The sequence below is a fragment of the Sipha flava genome, unplaced genomic scaffold (genome assembly GCF_003268045.1).
Source record: "Sipha flava isolate LNK unplaced genomic scaffold, YSA_version1 242_pilon_pilon, whole genome shotgun sequence".
Lineage (NCBI taxonomy): Eukaryota > Metazoa > Arthropoda > Insecta > Hemiptera > Aphididae > Sipha > Sipha flava.
The window spans coordinates 478868-495126 of record NW_020272890.1 but is presented as its reverse complement, the minus strand read 5'-3'; the positions used below and the strand labels follow the sequence as shown (position 1 = coordinate 495126).

General features: G+C 29.3%; 3 protein-coding genes across 3 annotated transcripts; 1 reads left to right on the top strand and 2 right to left on the bottom strand.

The window, feature by feature from the left end:
- Positions 1 to 3873: 3873 nt before the first annotated feature.
- LOC112684157 (GPALPP motifs-containing protein 1) lies at positions 3874 to 5750 on the top strand. The gene is made up of 3 exons (XM_025555512.1): positions 3874 to 4516; positions 4605 to 4943; positions 5476 to 5750. The coding sequence occupies exons 1-3, from the start codon at positions 4052 to 4054 to the stop codon at positions 5632 to 5634; spliced, it is 963 nt and encodes a 320-aa protein (XP_025411297.1). The 5' UTR covers positions 3874 to 4051; the 3' UTR covers positions 5635 to 5750.
- A 485-nt stretch (positions 5751 to 6235) lies between these two features.
- Positions 6236 to 7113, bottom strand: LOC112684156 (protein FAM210A). Its single transcript, XM_025555511.1, has one exon. The coding sequence runs from the start codon at positions 6947 to 6949 to the stop codon at positions 6353 to 6355; it is 597 nt and encodes a 198-aa protein (XP_025411296.1). The 5' UTR covers positions 6950 to 7113; the 3' UTR covers positions 6236 to 6352.
- A 3427-nt stretch (positions 7114 to 10540) lies between these two features.
- LOC112684161 (protein lin-7 homolog C) lies at positions 10541 to 11710 on the bottom strand. Its single transcript, XM_025555515.1, has 5 exons — positions 11489 to 11710; positions 11365 to 11406; positions 11179 to 11300; positions 10870 to 11106; positions 10541 to 10790 (listed from the first exon to the last, which is right to left on the bottom strand). Exons 1-5 carry the CDS (start codon positions 11523 to 11525, stop codon positions 10635 to 10637), a joined length of 594 nt encoding a protein of 197 aa, XP_025411300.1. The 5' UTR covers positions 11526 to 11710; the 3' UTR covers positions 10541 to 10634.
- Positions 11711 to 16259: the final 4549 nt, after the last annotated feature.

The following is a 16259-nucleotide window of genomic DNA, read 5'->3' as shown; positions in this document are numbered from 1 at the left end:
TTGTTTTAGACTCGAAATAAGACATCGTGTATTGGTTTTACTATGATATGTTTGTGTTTTTTTTTTTTTTTGTATCTATGTACACAATTTCGGCTAGAATGATTGCGCTGATCTCATTACAACCATAAGAAATTTCTGAAGGGAAATCTTTTAAGGGTAATGGTACTTTGAAGGAAATCATTTTATGAATTTCTGAACAGTTTTCTTAATAATTGAGAAGAATTAATAAAAAATCAACAAAAAAAAAGGCAGCATTTACGACATACTAGTTTTCGAAAACATCGAATTTTAATTTTCATCGTAACTCGAAAATAATAATCGTACAATTGAAATATTCACTGATTGCTTATATCATAATTTGCTATGTATGGAATAATTTTCTTGTATTTTAAATTTTTTCTGAAATTCCATTAAAATAATTATGGTTTGACAAAAATACAGAAACTAAGAGACATAATACAAATTCTATACCTATAAGATTAAACCTGGTTTAAAACTGTATTGATTATTTGACAGCAAACTATTTTTTTTTTTATTAATCAGTCAAGTTTAAATAATTTTTTAATAATATTTTTAATAGTTACTTAGCATGAGTATTAGTCTAATTATATTTAACTATATCGAATGGTTTTGATAATTCGGTAGACAAGTGCCTACTATATAATTATAAAATATAGTAAACCCTATTGCTAGTTACTACTGCTACTACTAATAAACCATTGTCTATTACATAGGCGTGCGCACGGGGTATGCAGGGTATGCCGCTGCATAGTCTGCGGCTTCATGTGAGGGGCCCAGTGGGCTAGCCAATGGGGGGCTATAGCCCCCCCCCCATGGGGCGTGTTTATATGTATAATGTATCTTGACTATTTAATAGAATCAATGGATGCTCGTTTTAATCAAAGGCTTATTGATGTTATGCCACTTGAAGGACTTATTCCGGCCAATTTAAATATGTATGACGATAAAAATATTATAAAAACTGCTAAAATATATGTCCAAGATCTCCATGATACCTCATCTACAATCAGAGCTAACCTGTTCATATGGAGACAACAATGGAGTCAAAATACTATTCCAAAACCGAATTCTGCTCTTGATTCACTCTCTCATCTCACCAATCTTCGACCTAACATTAAAATACTTTTACAATTATTCGCCACGTTACCAGTTACCTCTTTCACTCCGGAAAGAACGTTTTCAGCACTTAATCGCTTAAAAATTTTGTTAAGAAGCACCATGTCGGAAAACAGACAGAATGGGTTAGCTATGGCTAATATAAATAAAAAAGAGCAATTCGATGAAAGTGAAATAATAACTGAATTTGCCAGAAATTCGCCTAAGAAGATGCAGCTGTCAGAGTGGAGCAAGTGACTGAACACTGAAACTAAAATTATTATTATTATTATTATAAATTATATATTAATAAATATTTTTAAAACTATACTAAAATGCTTGAATTACGTTTAGAAATTTGTAGGTAGATGGTGAGGGGGGGTAAGGCTGAATTCTCATATCCTCTCTTACCTTACTTATCCAAAAAAGTAGTTAGCCCCCCCCCCCCGTTTAAAAATCGTGGCTACGCCACTGGAGGGGCCCATATTTTACTTTAAATTTTATTAAAATTATTAAACTTTATTAAACTTTAACCATAACTTTATTAAACCATATTAAACTTTAAATTTAATTACCGCCACAGGAAATTTAAATCAATTAAAGCTTGAGAGTAATGATATTTCAATATTGAAGGAAAAATTTAATTTGAATACTACATTTGAGTCTGAAATTAAGCTCATTACAAATATGTCTGATAGAACTTCTATTAGAGGGTTATCAACTAAAACAACTGTAGTATGGCTGAATTGGTTATCAGAAAACGACCGGAAAACAATATTTTTTAACTTCAATAAAGCTTTAACACAATTTGCAACAATACCTGTGACAAGCTGCTCGTGTGAGAGGGATTTTTCTAAATTGTCTATTGTAAAGTCTAAACTTAGAAACACTATGTTACAAGAACGTCTTGATTCACTGATGTTAATATTTATCGAGCAAAAGATGGCATCAGAAATCAATATTGAAGATGTAATAGATGAATTCAAAGCATGTGTGCCGATAAAAAGAAGACTTGAACTTTAGATTTTAAGTACTCTCTATAAAATAACAACATTATAAATATGTTAAAATTATTCAAAAGCATTCAATATAGTACATACTTGATCTTAAATAAATAATAAATTTTTTTTTAATAAATATAAATCAAATTTCAAACTACTTATTTCTACAGTGCATTGTTTAATATTCTACTGTAAAATTATGTGTGATTTTAGATTCTAAGGGAAGTAAAGAAGCTACGTAGTATATATGCAAAAACTTAGATTGTGACTTGAATCTTATATGCGTTAAAAGAAAATACAAATTAATTAAGGAAAGATTAGAAAATTTATTTGTGAGGGGCCCTATATTTCTTATTGCATAACCTGCGAATAAAGTCTGCGCACGCCTATGGTCTATTACAATGGGCGTGACTTTATACTTTAATTTCTCATGTTCAGCGTATAGATCTTAGACCTCGCCCATGGCTCATAATGAACGACCAGGAAATTTAAAAAAGGGCCTCAATGACTCAATGGTATTGAGAAAATACGAAAAAAGGCCACAAGGAAATTCCCAGTAAGGCTATCCTAATACATGATCTAAGCTAAGGCATGGTGCTAAGGGGGAGAAAGAGAGGGCTATAGCCTCCCCTACTAAAAATATGTATGATATAATTAAGTCATTAAATATTATTTTTAAAAAGTTACATCAAAGAATTTATGAATTATAATTTTTTTAAAATAGTAATTTATGTAAACACTTTCGTATTTTCGAAGATTTGTGTTTTAAATTTTCAGATTGACTTTGAATTGTATATATTTATTTTAATTATTTACTTATAATGTATTACTATTTGTTCGTTTTCATCTAAACTATTATACCCATAGCGAAAATTCGCAATAGATAATTTATTTACATTGTAACAGTGGCGTATTTACGGGGGGTGATCTAGGTGATATATCACCCCCAGAACCTTTTTTTTTATTCATTTCACTTTTCTTATTTTTCTTTTAAACGCTTGAGCCGTAAGTCCGTAATGGTTCTTAGTATTTCTTAGTATTCCATCAATCCGTTATCAATAGAAGTTAATAATAGACATAGACAGTTATAGACAATATAGTTATTATTAGTTTCAAGAAAATCGTGAATATTAGATAATTATGATGAATTATTATTATTATTATTTAATATCTTAATGTTCATGGTTAGTTTATATAGGATATATTAATCAATTATATCTGTAATTATTTAATTTATACTATATTAGCGATAGTGCGTAAACCATGTGTTCAGTGTTCACATTTGCTCTCAGTCCTTTCGTGTAATCGTGTCTCGTTTAAAATTAACCGATTGGTGAACAGAATTTTGACATTATTTTGTGATCTAACTTATACTTATTATGAAAATAAATGTATAATATTATTAATGTTGGTATAGTTTTAAATAAAATCATGTTATATAAAAGTGCACTTTACGGAAACTGGAAAAGTATGATAACAAGATCTTCCTAAAAGATATTTGTCCCCTTGGCTCCAAATGTACAAAATAGTTATCATCTCCTAGAAAAAAATCCTAGATACGCCACTGCATTGTAACATATATAATAATGTAATTCATTTATTATAAATTTATAATTGATGATAAAATTATTTATATTTATATTTATTTATTTATGATAACAATTTTATTTTTGATAACAACAAAATGATAACGACGGTGTTTATCTAATCAACTGCGTATAGACAGACCCTCAACAATAAGCTGTTATCATAGTTTAATGTTTATGAATATTACTTGAGTTTCAACAATAATTTCGTACGTATTTTAAAAACTATTTAATTGAAATAAAGTTTTGGATATAATCAAACTTCTAAATGTTCTGTTCAAACTTATACTGGCGATTTTTATGACTATTAAGAGTTTCGAAACTGATAAATTTTAATAATTATTAACAATGGGTAAAGAACATAAAAAACACAAGAAACACAAACATTCAAAACATAAACACAAATTCAAGAAAGAAGAATATCATATTCCGATAGTTCCATTAAAAAGCAGTTTTCAACCAAAATCACTGACATCCGTTGTAAATATTTCAAAAGACACCAAGCCCATTGGTCCTATACTACCAACTAATCTATCAAACAGTGAATCTGATGAGGCCAATATACCAACTAGTGAATCAAATCATTCATATGGGCCCAGTTTACCACCACACTTGGTACCCCAGAAACGAGTACCTGGTCCATCATTGCCTTTAGATTATAAAATTGAAGAAGAAAGTAAACCAATTGATGATAATGATTTAGGTTTTGGTCCATTGCCTGCAGAATTAATAGCTTCAGACTCTGAGCAACTTTTCATACAGAAACAATTGGAATTGCGTGCCAATTATATGAAAAGAAAATTTGCTGGAGAAGTATGTTTATTTCATTGTATAATTAAATTGTATTTGAGTATTGTACTAGCCTTTCAACATTATTAAATAATGATTCACAAATTTTTAGATATATGAAGAAAGTAAACACCAGACAGCTAGAGAAAAATGGATGTTAGAGTTGCCTCCTGAAAAAGCTGCCAACTTAGGTTTAGGTGCTAGGAAATTCAGAAAAAGTGAAGCTCCAGACATGAGTAACCGATCTGAATGGACCGACACGCCATTAGACAAAGAACGTAAAGTTCAAGAACCAAAAACTGCCAAAGAAACTAGTATAGACACTTTGAAACTGATTGCAATTCAAAAACGTGATGAACAAATGGAAGAACAGCTAGCAGAATCATCAGAAAAACGAAAACCTTATTCTTTATTAGAAATGCATCAAGAAAAACTAAAAAAACTTAAGAAGGTACATTTCATAAAATCAAAAGTATCATTTTTGGTTTTGTTATCTGATGGATGTATATATATATAGCCATTGCTAATATTTTAATTGGCAATTTTATTAGAGCTGTAATAATTTAATTATGTAGTTAAAAGAATAGGTCTTTTATAATGTTCATAATGTGATTCAGTTATACAGAACTTTCCTCTAGATATTATTAGGTACACAACTTATATAATCATAAAAAAAATAGAGACTACAGAGGCATAACTGTCCTTTAGGTTAGGTTAGGTTTATGTCCTAAATGTTTAGGTTTTGTATGTTTCCTAGGTCCCTAAAAAAATATCTCAAGTATAATGGAAACTTATTCAATATTATGGTTTACTTGTGTAATAATTTTTTTTAATTTTACTAAAAAATGTAATTAAATTCTCCTTATGTGTGATTCAATCTCTTTGCTTAATGTTAACATATAAAGCTTAGGTTTAAATTTTTTTTTATTGTTTCTGTTATTAATATTCCAATATTAAATATTTGTATTCTTATTTTGTCTCAGGAAAAAAATAAAGATGAATTACCTAATGAGAGAAGACCTTTTAGTAGAGAAATTGATCTACAAAGTAACAAATTTGACAATGCTCAAAAAAAGTCAATATTGAAGAAAGCCAGTCAGCTCAATTGCAGATTTTCACAAGGAGAATCTAAGTTTCTTTGAATTAAAATTAATTCCAAACTTATGAATGATTTATTAATAACTGTTATTAGATACATATTTATAAGGTGTGCATCTGATTTTCTTCGTTTATAAATAAAATATTTTCTTAATATTTATTCAACAAGACTAGATTAATTAAATAATAATCATAATAATATTTGTATTGATTTATAAAATAATGATCATACTATATTCAGACTTCTTTAAACTGTATCATATTTATTTTTATTGTATATTTTTCCTACCTATTATTTTGTCAACTTCATTTTTCATTTTACTTATAACATCACAATAGTATTTAAATTAGAGTTTATTTATATAATCAAAGTTATAAAAGGAAAAGTATCCCTATAAATCAACTATCAGAACTATTAATTATGATATAATTAATTCAGCAAAATGTCTAAAAAATGACAACATAACCAATATTTATTACCAGAAATTGAGTATTCATAGTTTTTAAATAAGTTATTTACTGTTAAACAGAAGAATTAACTATTTTCAAACATTCACTAATCCTTGGAGTAATGAAATTATTAATATATTTAAGGACTGATGATTATTTATTAACTCTATAATAATAAAGACAAATAAAATAATATATTATAAATATTATACAATTTAATGTACTGCAATATAACATTTTAACAATATATTTTAACATCAATTCATTGACATATTTAAACAATCTTATAAATACTAAAATATGTATTTTTTTTTATGGCTTTTTGAGGCAGCTGGAATCACCAACAACATATCCTAGACTTCGTAAATAACGTATGGTCATACCTGTGCCGCCTAACGTTACCATGTATCTTAATGGTGTAAATATTTTATATAGGCCGTAGGCAATCAATAAATAACTGGTCCGCGAGTTGCCATTTTTAACTTTATCAATGATCCATTCAGGAAAACCTAATGATTCCATTAGAGCTGGTATGTTAACTCCACTGCTAGCAATAAAGTAAAATGAACCAAACCACAATGTAGAAGTCACCAAATGGACAGGGAGCACAACATACCAGTACTTTTTAGCCATATTCTTGAACCTTTGGAAGATACTTTGCGATTTGTCATCATCTATACTTGGCGGGGGTGTTGCTGCAAGTGGTTGTCGACTATGAGAATAAAATCTAGACAGTTTGAAGTTCTGGCAAGAATCTCGGCCATGGCTCAGATACCACTGTTGTTTGGACCAACGGCAGGCTGTGACACTCTTCTGATTTAGACACGATATAAACAACCGGCGCAGTCCGTACGTGCTGAACCTCACGTTGGTCGACATGATAGCATGAAAATTGCACCTTGACAGCATAATTTTGGATAGCTCCGATCGGTAGCAGATATTAAATAACTCGATTCACTGCTAAACAATAAATTCATAATCGTTCACTCCATTAACCGTATTCGAAATTGCTGTAACGTTTAAACCCGCAGATTGCTACAGCTCTAAATTCTAATCACCCGTGTTGTTGTTACAATATCACCATAACCGTATTTTATCACAGGAGTCGTCGTTTGTTTTGATGGTGATATCACAGAATAAATAAAATAGATTTATTATTTTTTATAAAATGTATTCTGTGGTAGAGTCACTTATATTCTATGGTATGACGTTCATCTGTGCTGAACGCATCGAGATATATAAACTATACTAACTAGGTATAGCTTAAGGCGGGTACACACCGGAGCATTTAGCCGTAATGAGCACGTTCGTGCTCGCCTGAATGTTACAATGTTACACGACCAGTGTGTACGAGTGCTACCGTGTATTAAGTTGTTCGCCGGTCTATCTATCAGTTATTCATAGTTTGTTCTCGAGTTAGTTCACATCGTGTACTGTTAAACAAAAAAGTTTGATAACGTGTTAATTGTTAATAACATAAAAGTTTCAAAACATTTTAATTTTAAACTACAATTAACACAAAATGTTATAACGTTTTGATTCTAAATAACGTAATAAAACGAAATATTTTGATTATTTTAATATTTATAAAAATAGTTTTATAATTACCTGTGCCTGTTCTCTGACTATTTTTTGTCTTCATTTTTTCTCGTCGAAATGATGCATTAAGGCTGGTTATTTTTTTCCTGCATTCATCTGGTGTAATTTTCATTTCTTTGGCCAAATCATCCCACGCATTTTCGCAAATTTGTTGTAATACTTTGGATCCTTTGGGAACCATAGTACCGGTGTCACAGGTGATTATTACCTCCCCCACAATTTTTTACTGGGGGTATTAATATTAGGCGATTATTATTTCAGGCGATTAATACCCCCCGGTAAAAAATTGTGAAGGGGGTAATAATCGCCTGTTGCTGTAGGCAATTATTACCTCAGGTGATTAATACCCCCTAGTAAAAAATTATGGGGGGAGGGGGGGGTAATAATTGCCTGTTGCTGTAGGTAATTATTACCTCAGGCGATTAATACCTCCCAGTAAAAAATTGTGAGGGGGGTAATAATCGCCTGTTACACCGGTTTATTTTTGTAGCATTCAATGAGGTCTAACACTTTTTCGTTATTCCAATTCATTTCAAATTAATTAATTTAAATAAAACACTTATTGATAAAATGTAATTGAGTCATGTAAAAGTACTGATGAGGAACAGCGATCAGGGCGATTCGCTGCGAGCAACTAGTTTACCGTACACACTAGCGTCGTGTCGTAATGTAACATTCCTTTGATGTTCGTCAAAATACCGACACTCTGATGGATCGACGGCGTCGCGAGCCAAACGCGCACGAATGTTACAGTAACACCGTTCACATTTGAGCATTACAGTTACATTATGGCGTTACATTACAGCTAAAAGCTCCAGTGTGTACCCGCATTTATATACCTCGATGGCTGAACGTTAACTACTGATAATAACTATATTAACACAGACAACGAAATAGATTATATTATAATCCGCAGTCAGAAGATAATCTTCTAAGACCGTATTATTTGGGGAGAGCATACTATGGCAAATGCCCCACTCCAGTGGCGTATTTACGGGGGGTCCAGGGGTACTGGACCCTCCCAGAACCACTCCAAAAAATAAAAAATTAACAAGTCTTACATATTTGCAGAATTGGCTATGTTAAACATTCACAGGGAAGTTGAAATTACTGTTGATAAAGTGATAGAAGAGTTGACCAAAAAATTGAAACAACTGGAATTTATTTTATAATACTTTATAATATATAATGCTAAATACAATATCTAGGTACATATATATAATATTACATAATACTACAATTATTACATTATATATTTAGTTCAACTTCCTCCAAAAACTGCATAAGGACGTAACTATTACAATATAATATATAGTTTATATTAATTATGTATAATAATATATATATATATAACTGTGGGCTCCCCCAGAAAAATTGAAAATACGCCACTGTCCCACTCTAAGAAATTTTAAAAAGTCGGCAATTCTTTGTCCGATGATCAAATGCTAAAATCAGTAAATAGTACGTTTTTATTTACTATTTTGTACTCAGAAATTAGATGATATTGTGTTTTAAATACACGTTCACGGTTTATTAAAAGTTGGGAAACACTGGCTCCTCCCCGGTTTATGACAATTGTTATTACACGAACCTTATAAACTTTATTTTTGGTACATTGTATATTTCTATATATGTGATCTTTATAAAACGACCAGTTTCCAGTACGGCTTGCTTTCACTATGACTATAAACAAATCACAGGGACAGTCATTAAGTGTTTGTGGTATTAATCTAGAAAACCCATGTTTCTCGCATGGTCAATTGTTTGTTAACTGTTCCCGTGTTCGAAAACCATTTGCTCTGTTTGTTTACGCGCCAAGTAATCAAACAAAAAGAAATATAAAAAGTTGGTATCATAATAAGAAATATGAAATTGTAATTTTCATTGTGATTTTTTAGTGACTATTGAAAGAATTTTAAGTGTTTTATAATTTTTATTTTTTGACATAATGTAATTGTTGACTTATCAACTTTCTTTTTTCTCTTTTTATCTTACCAACTGACCCGGTGTCCCAAATAGCAGAAAAAGTATAAAAAAAAAATAAAAACTAAAGAATCGACTGTTAGGTGGTATGAAGTTTGCTGGATTAGCTAGTACTAAATAAAATTATAGGTCCTGGGATATTTTTTAGGCCATATAATTAATGTATGATGCACTAAATAAATTCAATGTTGTGACTACTCATTATAATTTGTAAGTGTTAAACAATAAATAATAACATACATTATACTGTTTAAATCAATTATAATTACTGGTTTCTTCATGTCTATACACTGAGCTATTAAAATATAAAACAAATATAGAATGCACAAAAATACGATTAAAATTGAAATAATAATTGCTTAATATGTGATACCATGATGAATAATAGAATATATATAACTACAAACAACACTAGTATTAAACATATTTTGATAGGACATTTATCATTAAATTAAATCCCACACAGTGTTTAATTAATTAATATATAATACTGGATTTTTTAACAAATAAAAATGTTTAACAAATAGTGGTAATAGTAAAATAAAATTATAAATTAATGTAATTTAATGTGTTAATATATTTATTGAATAGAAACAATTTTTATTAAAGCATGTACATTTTCTAGTTGAGGTGCTAATTTCAAAAAATTCATCTACTTTTCAATATAACGTAAAATTACAATTATTTTGAAGATATGGAGGTCATTATTTCTATAACTAATAAACATTATTTAAGTGAATTATTTTATTTTATGATAAAATTGTTACTTACTGTATAATTTAATTAAATTAGTATATTCAACTCAATTGTTATTACAAAAACAAAATTTACTCAAATCTTAAAAATTAATTCTTTGATAAGAGAATATAAACAAATGAATCAATTAAAGTAAATTAATAAAAATTAAAAGAATACTTAAATCACTCTTAAACTAAGTAGATACTGTGCTTAAGTTGATTTAATACTATATATGGTTATATTGACTACAGTTCATACCAACGACAATCTATTATTAATTTTGTTGCTTTCTTCGAGCAGCACGTTGTTTATCAAATCGCATTTCCATTTCTTCCAAAACTTTTGGTGTATATCTAACAACTAGCTTTACAGATCCTTGAGCTTGTTTAAGCAACTCTACAGCTTTTTCATGATTTTCACCTTCTACACACTATAAAAGTAAATTTTAAATTAAAACAATCACATTATGATTAGATTATCAGTTAAGAAAAACCAGAGATTCAACTAACCACTCCGTTTACTGATAGAAGCTGATCGCCTCGCTTTAGACCACCATGTCTATCAGCTACACCACTAGGTATTATACGAGATATATAGATAGGAGAATTCTGTTCTCGTCCTCCCATGACATTAAATCCAAGTCCTTCTTCTGTTTTGGGTAATTCAACCACTCTTGGATGGGCATGGCCTTCACTAGCAGCAAATGCAGCAACCGTAGCTTTAGCTGTTGCTGATGCCCGGACATCCTATTCAAAAATATAATATAATACACAATGATTTAAAATTTTATTCTTTGGAAAGTAAAATATTTTGCATACTTGAGATCCTTGTATGTCAACAGTTTCATATACATGTTCATAAACTTCCCGAACTGATGACAAAAAGTCACTCTGCAATACTTTTTGCAGAGCAGCTAATTTGGTCACCGGTACTTCTCCAGCTTAATGAAAACAGAAAATCGATTAACTCAAAAAAGTAAAAGAAATTAACAACATATTTATTACTTTTTTGGAGTTTTTCCAACAGTTCGATTGCTCGTTTGACATCTGTGAAAATGATAAAACAAAATAAATTATAATGGATATGGGCAACACATCAACAATGCTAGGCATTATGCACAATACTCGCCTTTTGCCAAATTCAATGATTCTCCAGCAACGGCCATTTTCAGACAACTTTGTGCAAAAAAACAAATGAAAATTCAATACACACAAACGGCAACACTTCACTTTCAACTACGTACGTATTGACAAGTGATGGGCACTATAGTGAAAACTATCGAATTTTTCGATAGTTAAAAATATCTATTCGATTGTTTTTAATAAACAATAGTAAAAAAAAGTAAAAATTAGTTCGTATTACTTATCAGGTTTAATAGTTAAAACGATATTTTAAAGTATATTGAATAATTAATATTATCGTCCGTTTGAATAGGACTCAGTATTTTAATAACCTATCGATAGATGGCTAATCAATGATTAAGTACGGAGGGCAGCTTATCATCGTTTAGTATGTCTGCGCTTATTAGAGAAGGAATTTTCAGTTCAATTTAAGGAAAAGTTCATTTGTTCGCAGTTCACTGAAATTAATAATTCAAATGAGCTATTCTTTAATTCACATAGTTCATTAAGTTCACTAATTTTAATGATTCATACAATTTGATTTCACAACGATATGAACTATTTTTCTTATCATTGCTAGTAGGTCTTGCAAATAGTAAATTAAAATATCTATTATCAATAATTACATCAAATGATTTTCAATGAAGAAACATGTCAAAACCACACTATTTATGTATACAGATTAATTTAATAATATATATATATATATATATATTCAATATTTATTTATTTATATTCTATGGTATTATCTGACATTTTCATGAACAGTTAGTAACTGTCAGTTACTGTAATGCAAGCATTGCAAACAGCTGTTTTGGGATTTTGAATAAACTTAATAAACGGTAAATAATAAAGAAAATCTGAGCGCACGGCAGTGCGCCGGCCAAGATCCAGAATTGCCAGTGTATCTTTACACGAACCAATTCGCCCGGTTATTCTAACCCATATATATCTCTGTTTCCTTTTTTTTTTTATTAATAAAATAACATTTACAATCTGTACATAAACATATTACAATAAGCAAACAGGTTAACAATAATATAGTGACTTTGAAGACTTGTGAAAGGAATCTATCCAGTGATAGGACCCTTTTGACGTGTAACTGTTAGGACTACGAATGGTGTTTCAGTTTAGGAGGTCGCGAAACCATCGTCTTTTGAGGTGACGAGGGGGGTTATCTGGAATTGTGGCTGAGTATTGGTTTGCAATCAGAGGATTTGGATGGCGAAGTAATTTGGAGTGAAACTTTTTATAATGGGTTTTAACTAAGTTTTCAACTGATTCAATGTTTAAGTCTTTGTGAAGGGTATAGTTAGAAACATACCAAGGAGCTGACGTTATTGTGCGGAAGGAAATTGATTGAAAGGCTTCAATTGTTTTAATTTGGGTTGGTTTTGCACAACGCCATATTTGGGCTCCATATGACTAAATTGGTCTTAAGGGGATTCAACATTGATATAAATATCAACCCTAACGCGGTATAAAACTGTAGAAGTTAGGAAGGTCGGATTTTGACTCTGAAAAAAGTTTTGAAATTGTCAATCTGTCCCCTAGAGATCGATCGAGGCGATTTTTTTTAAATTCATTACTGGCCTAGTAATTAAATATTACAAATCTGTAATTTTAAACGTTGATAATAAATAGATTTTTAATCATTTAAAAAAACTGTTCGATCAATCCCCAGTAGACAGACCGGCAAATTTAAATCTTTTTACAGATTTTAAATTCGATTATTCAAAATCCCACAGTTGTATACTGCTTATGAGCCTTTTGAGACCGGAAACAATAATTAATTTATGAAAAACACCGTTTTAATGACGTTGCGGATTGCAACTACTGTACGTGCGTCACATTTCGCGCTACTCCCCACCACTCTCACACTACTTCACAACTAAGACTAGTGTGGCGCCTGCGGTATCGATAATATAATATTTTTAGAATCATAATAATAATAATACCAATATTATCTTCTACGGCTGTATGGAAACCGGCTATGGCTATAATACCTATTGTAATTGTATAGTACAAATACTATAACTAATAATATAATAATATAACTAGTATTTCTGTCATTACTCATCGAGGTATGAACTTGAAATTTCATTCCTCAACTGCATGGTGAAATTTTATTTTCGAATTATAATTTATAATGGATAATTTAAAAAATTGGAGGAAAGGTAAAAAAACAAAGGTGCTTTTATCTAGACGTAAAAAGCACCCGGGAAATATATCTGCGTTGATGAAAACTACAGACAAAGTAAGAAAGACAAAATTCAAATTCAAATTTCTAACGTAAGTAATTACATAATAAAGGGCCCCATTACAAAAATATGAAGGAGGGCCCACCGGGAAATGCCCGGTTTCCCGGTAAGCCTATCCGCCCATGTTATAATATATAACATTATACTTTTTTATTTAAAAATTGTGTTAATCGAGATAACCCGGAAGTCTATACCAAGTAATGTAGAAAATATTTCAGTTGTCGATATAACCCGAAAGTACCATTTTGTTGTAATTTAAAAATATTATTTGTGGCCCGTGGGTACTTGAAACTTTTAAAGTATATTATTATATTGTATACATACGATAATTGGAAATATTTTGAATACATTTATTATATTTGTGGTGAATAATTTCTTATTATATTAATAATAATATACATATTTTTTTTTTTTTTTTGATATGGAAGTATTCCCTTTCAACCACATATGCACGGAAAAGTTACTTGTTTGGATTCTAAAGAAGATGAAATATTAGCTTTACCACTTGACGATATATCTCAACCTTCAGATTTAAATATTTCAACCTCTCTTTTAAAAGAAAATTTAAATACAGATGCAGATATACTCGGAAGAAGAATTGTGAATATTTCGCATTTATTTAATGCAATTAAATTGATTGATAGTCATAAACCTTTTGACTGCAGTTTTAAAGATATGCGAATTATTAAAGAAATTAAATATGGTTTTAAATCCACTTTTGTTTTTAAATGTGATATGTGTAACACTATTAGAAAACGTAAATATGCAGTATTATAAGTATAAGTATAAGTATACAAACTAGTACAGTCATGCATGTGTAGAATATACGTGTAATGTAGTTTATAGTTGCAATATGTGTTTGAAAACAAAACTGGTTATCAAATAATTATTTTTAAGCTTGAAGGCTTAAACTACCACGTATCAAGTACTAATGAATGTATATAGTGTCAGTATTAGAATTAATTTTCTGAACCAAAAAACTAAAAATTATTAATAATTACAGACATTCGTTAGTGGCATTTATATTGGAGAGAATAGATGTTTCCCTCATATTAAATATATTAAACATCACTATAAATATATATTTTTTATAAAGGTTTTTAGATTTAACAGGATAAAATTATGTTTGCTGTTGGTAGATATTGGATTATTATTCAATAAAAAAGCAGTCTGCATAGGTGCACATGTACATTTATTTTAATATTTAAATTAATACAAAATGGTAATTTTAAAATAATTTACTTTGTAAAATATATAATAATGTATTAGTATTAATATATAATTAGGTATTTTAATTAAAAAAACTAAGAATTGAAGTTTTAAGTAAAATCAATGAAAAAACTTAATAGCAAATAATAAATAGGTATTATATTCTAAAATAATTTAAGTAGGAACTTATGGAAAATTAATCCTTTATTAATATCGCTTGAATTTGTGCAATTATAGGCACTACAATAGTTAACCATTTTATTATATGAAACCTAAGGTACGTAAATATAAATTGATTAGGTATTAAACAAATTATAAAATACAATATTAAATTAAAACCGATTAAATTATCTTAAACCATTGTTATCACTTGACAGTATTGTCGTGTGAACATAAAGCAATTATTAGTATCGTCAAGTAGACTTTGATATATAAGTTGAAAGAATTTTCATATCCGCTAATCATCGACAACAATTTAAAAAACATGGAATCCGGTTCTAAAAAGTAAGAAACACGCTATTCTGTGTTAATTCGACTGACTTATATTTGTTAGATTGTATTATGCTATTTTGTACCTACGAAATTTGATCATAATTCGTATCGGTTTGTTTGTGACGACTTAATCGTTGGTTTATAGAATACTATATTGTTGCTTACGTTGCAACTCATCAAATATTCCTAGTAGTCGTTAACTTAATACAATGTTTATTGTTGATATAAGGATCGGGTCATTGATTAGAGTACGCATATTAAACTATCATTAATTATTATACAATATATAGACAATTAAAAAATAATTGGGGTGAGCAATTTCATAATGAAGACTCGGAACTGTATGCGCAAAAAATTACTCAAATATATGCATTCATAGGCATCAAAAACATCATAATATGAGGTATGATATACATTAAAAATTTGGAGAATATGCAATTTATTTAATAAAATACAATTTAAATAAATTGGGCATATGGATAAAATAATAAACACTGAACACTTGTGTCTTCCTGTTATACAACCAGTACAATCTTCATCTAACTTTAATTATTTTGAGTATAAATAATGATAACTATCACTTTGTATTATGGTACAATAATAATGGCTTTATAAATTTAGGTAAAAATTAATTTATTAGCGATTACTATTACGATTTCTCAGTAAAATAGAAATTATAATATCATTGTTAGGTGCATTGGGAGCAATACTAAAATAGCCATCAATGAATTAATTAATTTCTTCAAATTATATCAAATGTAGAATTTTAGTTGTTGTATATCTAATATGTTTTGTTAAACTTTAATTTTGCAAAAA